At 41.3% G+C, this 10,000-nt stretch overlaps 1 protein-coding gene across 2 annotated transcripts in view; it reads right to left on the reverse strand.

The window, feature by feature from the left end:
• The window catches only part of LOC137997364 (endothelin-converting enzyme homolog), a 106,658-nt gene that overhangs the window by 63,745 nt on the left and 32,913 nt on the right, over positions 1-10,000 (reverse strand). For both annotated transcript variants that reach the window (XM_068843312.1, XM_068843311.1), the window contains exon 13: positions 3,605-3,656. In XM_068843312.1, the coding sequence (XP_068699413.1) occupies positions 3,605-3,656 (52 nt within the window). The remainder of the gene's footprint in view (positions 1-3,604; positions 3,657-10,000) is intronic.

Consider the following 10,000-nt stretch of genomic DNA (forward strand, 5'->3'; position numbering starts at 1 on the left):
TGTTTATGTGCTAATGAGGCTCTCTAGCCTCGCTCTCAAGCAACATTTATGTTATATTTTGTCCATACAAACGAGGCTAGTAAGGCTCATTAGCGCATAAACAAAAGAATATTTTTTTGGCCGCTATTTATGCATTCGGTCTATTCGAAGCTCCAATTCGTGTTGCTCCTATCTGATTGGATGAGTGTTTTTTATCATCCTGTACGATGGAATTTGTTGGTAAAAATCGGCTCGGTGCTTGAGCGGTCCGAAATCAAGCTTTCCACCTTTGACACCTTTGTCTTTCCATTGGTAAACTCAGGCGAACGTCGAAACCCTTCAAATAAATAAAATTCGTCGTTTTTATCCAAAAGGATAACCACAAACAACACTTCATGTAAAAATACCTGGATTTTTGGACTTGGATTTTATCGAAATTATGTGAAAGACTTAGATATCAACGGTCACACAGTTTGTCCGGGCCGCCTGTCATCGTACTTGATGAATTCGTTGGAGAGTTAAAAGGTTCTTCAACTTAACACGTTTTACTTCCCTTTCGACAACAGTCATAGGTTACTGCCAAAACGCAATGAATACACAATCGTCTCCGTGGTTTAGATTTACCCAATCATGTCCAATTGTTTTCATTTTCTCAGACGATAGCGACAGCGTAGGCACATGACATTTTCGTTCACGTAATTGAGACTTGAACATCTCCTGCTAATGTCTTCGACAAGAGAAGGAAAAGAATAATGATCAGAGTTCATTGAACTAGCAGCTACTACAAAACTTATCCATTCCTGCTCGGTCGCATTTTGATTTCCTGTATATTCAACTTCGATTTGGTACTCCGCCATGTTACCGGTTGAAAGTTTCGCGCGAAGATAAGACAACATTGGGGTTTCAACTTGGGCGCCAAACTTGGGCGCCAAACTTCTCTCGGTCCAAACACAGTAACAGAGCCTTTACGATTTTCCATGAGTTCTGATTACAGAACTCTGCGACCATTTTATTGACTGCTTTACCTTTGGTGTTTAAACTTGGATTGTCTACTCTAGTGACGATTTCTGATATTGCAATATCAGTTTCCGGAATCCTGAAAATAATCTGATTGGCAAAGTCCACAATTCCTTCAGCGATCGTAGGGTTTGCACATGGCTTTTCATGACTCAAGTTGTCGCTTCCTAAGTGAAGGATGGTTTGATCGGGTTTTAAGTTCTTCTAGCTTAGGGATGACATAATGACTCTGTGACTAATTTTAGCTCCGGCAAAAGATTTGACATACACTTTGCCTCCTGCGCTTTTGGATACCATTTTTCCAAAAATAACTTTCACCATAGGGTCACCTATGACGGCACTTACTCGGTCGGAAGACTCACGTTGTGACGATGAAGGTTCGCTTGGAAAAAACGACGATTGGGTAACTTCTTTGTGATCTTGAATACTTTTGTTCCTGGCTTTGATTTTCTTATTTGCAATTTTTTGATTAGAACTGGACTTGACCTTCGCCTCGACTCCCAGGAGGCATCGTCACTGATCTCTTTCTTGATAGCTCCTTCAGTTGTTTAATTTTTCCCCATTAACGCAAGCTGAAGCAAGTCTCATTCAGCCGCCTCTACGTTTTTGAGTTTAGAAATCGAGCTTTAAAATCGTCCAGAAAAGTGCGAGGATTACTTCCCTATACGGTCTCATTTAGTCCTTAATTCTTCTTCCTTCAGGATGATTTCTGATGCTTGTCATCTTTCAACTCCAAGCATTTCTGCCAAATTGCTTCTTTCTGTCCGCTGCCGGTCTTTCTGACTACACCGAACAAGCGTCCACAGACTGTCTTAATCAGCAGCAACTGTATGGCTTCAAATCTGAGATGATAAATATTACAACGGCGCTCCTTACCCCAAGCAGCTCTGCTATTCTTAATTATAAATTGCTCGGCGTAGTCTAAGGGCCATGTAAGCTTGCATCACTTCTGGAATCGTCATTTTTCGCAACCGTTCTTTTCACATTAAAAGAAGTACTAACAATTAAAAGAAGGACACGTACAACTCGCGTTTTGCGTAAGCTAGTCGAGGCGAGTTGTGCAGGGAAAAAAAAGGAAAAAGAAGAAAATAAACCAATTTGTAAGCTATGAACAATGACAGGGATAAACTATAAATAAAATACAATCATTAGCATCCGGAGATAAATATAGTTAAACAATTGATTGATAATAAGTAGGTTAATAAACTAAACAAACTAAACAGGCGAAGAGATTGACAGTGAATTGCTACAAAAAGTTATGTAAGATATAAATTAATTTTGGATAGTAATATAGGTGCCTCAATATAATCCTCCTCGCCTTCTAGAGCTGCGAACAAAGCTTTACGAATTGATTTCTTGAACGCCGGTTTAGGTAGATTACATACTCGCGATGGGAGACAATTCCACGCTTTCACGCCAAAGCATGAAAAAGAATTGCGCTGTTGATTTAAACGTGAAAATTTATTATGATATTTGCCACAAGATGCAGCCCTCGTATTATATGAATGAATCAAGCTGGTCTTGATAAATTTGTCAGAAAAATCTTTTGGAGCAGACTTATTTGAAACATCATACATAGAGTGTAAGATAGCTTCAAAGTAAAGCAGGTGAATGGGTAATATATTTTTGAAGAAATAAAAAAAGGAATAGCATGAGTTCTTGGATTAGAAAATACATCAAACGTATTGCACGTTTTTGAAGTAACAATAATTTATTAAGGTGGGCATTAGCGGCTTGGCCCCAAGCAGTTAAACCATATGTCAAGTAGGGAAGTATGAGGGTCTGATGTATGCTTCTCAAAGTACAGAATGGAACGAAGTGTCTTAGACGAGATATTACTCCAACAATTTTACTTATCTTCACGGCGATATAGTCTACGTTATATTTTCAGGACAAATGGCTGTCAATCAGAACACCTACATGATTTGTCTCATAGTGATCAGGGCTGTTACAATTATTGTCATCTTTGTTCACATATTTTCGTTATCGGTAGACAAATGTTGCAGACACTTCTCACTTGGAATGAAATCGAGTAGTTCTGATTCCGAAATTGAACTGTTCATCCCTTTGCGGATGAAAAGCGCACGAATCAAAAGTAAAGAAAAACAGCGGTGGCCAAGGCCGGAAATTTTTAAGAACATTTTTTGCTGTTGTCGGCTTTAACTGATTAATCGATGTCGACCTTTCCTCAGCGGGCAAATTACTTTCACCCAAAGTGTCCTTTAAATTATCCAAGAACTACCCTTTCTTGCAATTGTGCATGTGATGAGTCAATGGAAAATACTCTCTTCTTAGGCGAGTTTCCCTCTATCCTCCTTTCCTTAAAACTGCTAACGAAAGAATGGATAAAAAATCTTTGGAAAAAATCTAACCACACCTGTCAATTCAATCACATCCACGAGACAGTTCACATCATTTCGGTGCGGTACCGTCATACTGTGACATCATTCCATTTTTTCCTTGATTTAAATCTGTCCGTGTCCATTCCGATGTCATTTCGGTACATTCCAGGACATTCTTTTCCATTACTGTGTTTCAGTAACACCTCCCAGAGAAAGATCAGTACCTCAGCATTAATTTTTTTTTGTGTGTGTGTAAGGATTCTTACCTGGGATATAATACGTTATAAAATGGAGGTTGCAAGATGGCGGCCGGAAATACTAAAAAGAAACAAAACTATGGCTTACAAAATGGTCATATTTTGTGGGGAGAAGGGTGGGCTTAGTGAATAGAAACGAAGACGAAACTGAAAGTTTATTTCAGTTACCGGTTGTGGGGATTGGTGGGAGGGGTTTCGCTTTGTAGAAGGCGCATACGATTAACACCAACTGATGTCGAGTATGCGTTATGGGTTTTTGAAAATTGTGGCATAGGAACTCACGATTCAGTTTTTACTCATGAGGCAAGCTATATTTATGTTCCTTGGGCATTGTTCTTTATATTACGTCTTCGAGAGCAGGCTATGAGAGTGTCCTACAGAAGCATCTCTTCACGAAAACATTTTGTAGGTACCTTACAGAGGTGGGAGTATCTCCCTGATGCCTACAGGCGATGTGAATTTCAAATGATCTGACCACTCTCCGACGCATAATCCCTCCAAATGTTGACCAAAAAATGTTGGTAATAGTTATAGAAATGCACAAGGAATCCTCTTGACCAATCTAATCCACTAAGAGCAAACAACTTTATAAAACATCATTATATATGCGACTCTTTAAGGCGATTTAAGATGGCTCAAGCCAGTTTTAAAGCTCTCACTCAAGTGACGTTCTTATTAGAAGGTTGGCATTACAACGCTATATCATGTATTAGCACTATTATGGTACCATAAGAAACACCAATTATTGCTGAACAAGATGCGGTCATTATTGTGACGTAATAAGTCACCGTTACAACGGCAAAGCCTTGTGAGAACACCCTTTCCTTTGTCTTTAGTTGGAAGGCTATAAGAGGGGCAAGAAAAAACTTTCTACAAAGTTTAAAAAAATTCTATACAGCGGATTACAGCCACCTTAAATCTGCGATTTTTTTGAGGTGGCTCTGATTCTGCAGTGCATAATGTTTTGTTAAACTTTGTTTGTTTGTTTGAGATATGAGCAACTAAAGCCAAAATATATACTGTTTTGGCTAGGCTTTCCCGTTGCCAAGGTAATTTATTACGTCACAATAATGACCGCATCTTGTTTAGCAATAATCGGTGTTTCATATGGTAGCATAACATTGCTGTTACGTGATACAGTGTGTAGTGCCAATCTTTCTAAAGAGAGCGTCCCTTCCAAGTGTTGAAACTGGTTAGAGCCACCTCAGTGGCAGATAAAAGAATTAACAGAATTGAGGAAATTCTTCCTTTTATAGACTTACAGTTGACTTTTAATTCCCAGGAGGTAAATGAATTACGATATGCTGATGATTCTGCTCTTACTGCTCTAGGTAATCACATGGTTTCGACTGCAGTTTGGTTTAAATAAGCACGACTTATTAGCACATATAATGTTGCTTCTTAAAACCGTAACGATGGAGGCTATGAATCTCATAATTGGAGTGAATGGAAGCTATATTCAATGATTTTCATTCGAACCTTTGAATCCTTCTAACCGAAAGCAGAAGTTGTAAATCGCTATAAACGATTTTTTCTTAATATATCGACTTTATAACATAGAGGGCAAAATTACTAAATAACGATTGGCTGAAAATTGGCATTTTTCATTAAATTAAATTACTTCCATTCATGTTGTAAATGTTTTTCAGCAGGCCTTGTTTCATTGCTTTAGCGTTCTTGTGCAAAACTAGAGTTTCAGCTGATTCGTGCGTTTACAATGCAGAGCTGTGCTCCTGTCATTTCTTCTAAATTTGCCAATTCAGTTCGACTTTTACATCCACTAGTTTTGTCGTGAATCGTTTGAGAAGTTCTGCAAAGGCTAGTGGCGATTGTAACATCAGGTCAGCGGTTGCACCAGGCATGTGGTGTGGGAAATAAAGTAGTGTTCTGTACATCCGCCATCTTGTGTGTGTTGTTCCGTTGCCATAACACTTCATGGTGTCAGAGTCGGGTTGGAACACGTGAAACCGCCTGAGCCTCTGCTATTGACTGCGGAGACAAATAAAGCCGAAGCATGGAGACGCTGGAAAATGTCCTGGGATCTCCACAAAGTTGCGAGCGGACTCACCAAAAAGAGGAAAAGACTCAAGTTGCCACGCTGCTTCATGTGCTAGGAAAGAATGTGTGGAGATTTTTTCAAACTTTGTTCAGACTTCCGAGGGAGATCGATATATATATCGATATATAGAAGATTCCTAGATTACGTCTATGTTCGTGCTGGGACTCAAAGATCCACATTCAAAGGAAAGGCTGATGAAGAGAGAACAGAGTTTAGAAAAAACGCTACAAGCTGCTCGTTTTGCCGAAACAAGCAAATGGCACATGAAGAGCTTAAAAGAAGAGAACAACAGAGGTGAGAGAGCGGATGTAGTGGACGGTAAAGGTCAGAAAACTCAATGGGGAACGCCTTGTGGGAATTGTGGTATTGGGCATGCACCAGCTTCGTGTACTGCTGCAGGAAGGCCCTGTCACAAGTGCAGGAAAATGAACCATTCTTCAAGGATGTGTCGTGGCCCAGAGGGGCAAAAGAAGCAGGTAAATACTCTTGATAATTGTGACTCCGACGCTGAGGTAATGTTTATTGGGGCAATTAGTGCAGAATACAAGGACTGGGTTGAAACTGTCAGTTTTGGAAACGTGCAAGAGTTGTTCTAATTAGATACTGGGCCCCAGTCCAAGGTCTTACCTAAAGCTGCTTATGACAAGATCAGTATCTTGACAATCCTCCTCAGCAAAGTTAGAGAGTTATAAACGCGTATTAAACCTGTTGGAAAGTATGAGTTGCCTCGTTGGGTGCGTGGGGAAAAGTATCAAGTTTGTTTTCAAGTTGTTGATGGAAACTATGTGCCCCTCTTGGGTGGGGAAACATGTGAGAAGATGCATCTTATCCAGTCGAAAAATGCCGTTAAAGATAACAGCATTCTAGATGACTTCCCTGAGATATTCCAAGGACTTGGGTGTCCTTGGGAAGTATCACATTAATATCAACCCCTCGGTTCATCCTGTAGTGCACCAACCCAGGCGAGTTCCCCACTCTAAGCGAGAGCCATCGAAGAAGGAACTGGACAGAATGGTGGAGGCTGGAATCCTAGAGAAAGTACCCTTGAATGAACCAGCTGATTGGGTGAGCAGTCTTGTTTGTGTTGATAAACCGGATGGGTCTATTCTTGTTTGCTTCGACCCGAAAGATCTTAATGTGGCCATTAAAAGAGAACACTAACCATTACCATTAGTCGACATTACTGCAAATTGTGCAGGAGCCACAGTGTTTTCAACTTTGGATGCAGAAAAGGCATTCTACCAAATCCAGTTAGATGAGGAGAGCAGTAAACTTCTGACATTTAATACCCCTTTGGAAGGTATCAATACTTGAGGATACCAATGGCAATTAAATCTGCACCAGAGGTTTACCAACAGAGAATGGAGCACGTTTTTGAAAGGCTACCAGCTGTAAAGCTCATTATGGATGGCATAATCATACATGGCCGCAATACGGCAGAACAGGACACTCGGTTGAGGGCTGTTTTGCAGCGTTCCCGAGACAGTAACCTTCGATTGAAAAAGTGAAAGTGTCATATCCAGCAGAACGAAGTGCAGTTCCATAGCCATGTGTCCTCCAAGGATAGTTTGAGGACAGACCCGGAAAAGGTCAGAGCTAAAGTCGAGATGCTCAGACCACCAGACAAGGCTGGTGTCCAAAGGCTGCTGGGGATGGTCAACTATTTCTGTAAGTTTATTCCAGACCTGCCTGACCTCACCACACCGTTGAGACAGTTACTACATAAGGATGTTCTGTGGCACTGGGAAAAACAGCAGGAAACCAGTTTCAAAGCAATCAAAAAATCGCTTACCCTTGCTCAAGTGATGCACAGAAAGCGTTGACGTTGCAAGTTGATGCTAGCTCAACCGGTCTTGGTGCTGAATTGATTCAGGGAAACCAACCAGTAGCTTATGCCTCAAGGCGCTTACACCCACGCAGCAAAAGTATGCTCAGATCGAAAAAGAACGTTTGGCTGTGGTATTTGGTTGTGCCAAATTTGCAGAGTATTTTGTGAGCCGTAATGTTACAGTTGAATCGGATCATAAGCCTTTGGAGGCCATTATCAAGAAGCCTCTAGACGTAGCACCCTTGCGCCTGCAACGGATGCTGGTCCAGCTCCAACGCTACCCAGGAATCACTCTAGTGTACTAGCGTGGGGAAGGCCTACACTTAGCGGATGCTCTATCACGAGTCCATTTAAAAGAGTGCCTCACAAATGCAGAGCAACTTAGTAGAGTATGTTATCTCAGACCAACAGTTGGCCAAGTTCGTTGAAGCAACCAAGGAAGATGAGATCCTGTCGAAACTTCAACAATTAATATTGTCTGCTTGGCCAGATTCCAGAGATCAAGTCCCCCTCAACGCACAAGAATTCTGGAATTACATGGATGAATTATCGGTAGCACATGGGCTTATCGTAATGGGGCAAAAAATCATTGTCCCTAGCAGTTTGAGAGGGTAGATGGTTGAGAAACTTCATGAGGGACACCTTGGAATCCACAAGGCAATAGCGAGAGCACGTGAAGTATTATTTTGGACTGGAATGACAGTGGATCTGACAGAGACGATTAAGAACTGTCCAGTATGTTTAGAAAATAGACCAAGTCAGCAGCCTGAACCACTGAGGTCCCACGAGATCCCACCATTTCCCTAGGCTAAGGTTGGCACAGACATCCTCCACAAGAATAGTCGAAACTACCTCGTTACTATTGATTATTACTCCAAGTGGCCAGAACTAACTTCACTTCCTTCCATGACCAGCACTGGTAGTTTAGGACAATGGTCCATGTTACAGTTCTTCAGAGTTTAAAACGTTTTCGGAGGACTGGGGTTTTCATCATGTCACGTCGAGTCCAGGGTACCCTCAGTCAAATAGTCAGTCGGAGAGAACAGTCCAAACAGTTAAGTCAATGCTTGAGAAAGCTGACGACCCATACAAAGCCCACTTGTCACCTTCGCAAATGTTAATGGGAAGGCGTTTGAGAACCCAAATTCCAATGACCAGAGAAATATTAAAGCCCCAACTTTGTGATCCTGAAGAAGTCTTGCCTAAACTAAAACACAGACAAAGAAAAGCAGAAAAAGCAGACGCTGCAGGATGACAAAACAGCGAAGGAACTGCCATCACTGATGAATGGCGAGTTTGTAAGAGTTCGAGAAGGCAACGAGTGGAAGCCTGCTAAATCTACAGAGATTCTTCCGTCACCTAGATCCTACAAGGTTGAAACTTAGCGGGCAGAGTACCGACGAAATCGTCTCCGTTTGCTAAGAACTGAAGAGCTCAAGGCATCAGAGTTTGCATGCACAGCCCCAGCTGATGAAGACCTAACAGACACTGAAGTTGAGATGTCTGGTGCAGGAGCCTTGCAGAATCCTGGGACAACACCAGTCAAAATGTCTATGGCTACTACCACACGGTCCGGTAGGACAGTTTTAGCCACAGTGAGAACAGTTTTGTAACATTTCACAAAGTCTTGTGTTCAATTTAGAGACAGAAACACTACTCCAGTGGTTACGTTGTCTGGAGTTTTGCATTGCCACTGTTTGTTAATTCTGTACTTTTTTCAGTTGTGTTTCCTTTGTTTGCTTGCGTTCTTTCGCTTAAAAAAAGGGAGATGTAACATCAGGTTAGCGGTTACACCAGGCATGTGGTGTGGGGAATAAAGCAGTGTTCTGTACATCTGCCATCTTGTGTGTGTTGTTCCTTTGCCATAACACTTCAGCGATGAGCCGTAAACAGCGCAAAAGCAAAGATAAAAAATCTGATTCGACACATCTCGGTGACAATTTGTCCGACAAGAAAGATGGTGGTGATGAAATTGACCAGGAAGACAATGATGGTTTTGTCACCAAAAAGTATGTTTTTGAAATGCTGAAGGGTTCAAGAATCCTTTTTCAGATTAACAAGTCGAAAATGGTTCAGCGTTGTCTGTACTCTTGAGCGTTCTAGAGCGTTGTTTAGACTCTCATCGACAACGGCAAATTAGCCAATCAGATTGCGAGATTACAAGCAATTGTGATAAAAAATTTATTTGACTCTATATTGGCTAATGTGAACAGTAGGATTGGTGGCGTGATCAAAGATCTAACAGGGCTGAAATCTAGCTTGCAGTTTTCGCAGAAAGACATTGAAGACCTCAATCCCTTAACCGAGCAAATGACTAAGATTGAGAAGGAGATAGGAGGAGCACAAGTCCAAGTGGATTACCATTGCGACAAAATGGAGTATCTTGAAAACCAAATCCGTAGGAACAATATTCTGAGGAATCTCAAATCTGAAATTCTGAGGAATCTGAAAAGTAAAAGTAAAGCTAAAGTGGACCTGGAATCTAAACTCTCTTTCGAAGTGCAAATTGAGCGTGCAC

The sequence above is a fragment of the Montipora foliosa genome, chromosome 3, assembly GCF_036669935.1.
Source record: "Montipora foliosa isolate CH-2021 chromosome 3, ASM3666993v2, whole genome shotgun sequence".
Lineage (NCBI taxonomy): Eukaryota > Metazoa > Cnidaria > Anthozoa > Scleractinia > Acroporidae > Montipora > Montipora foliosa.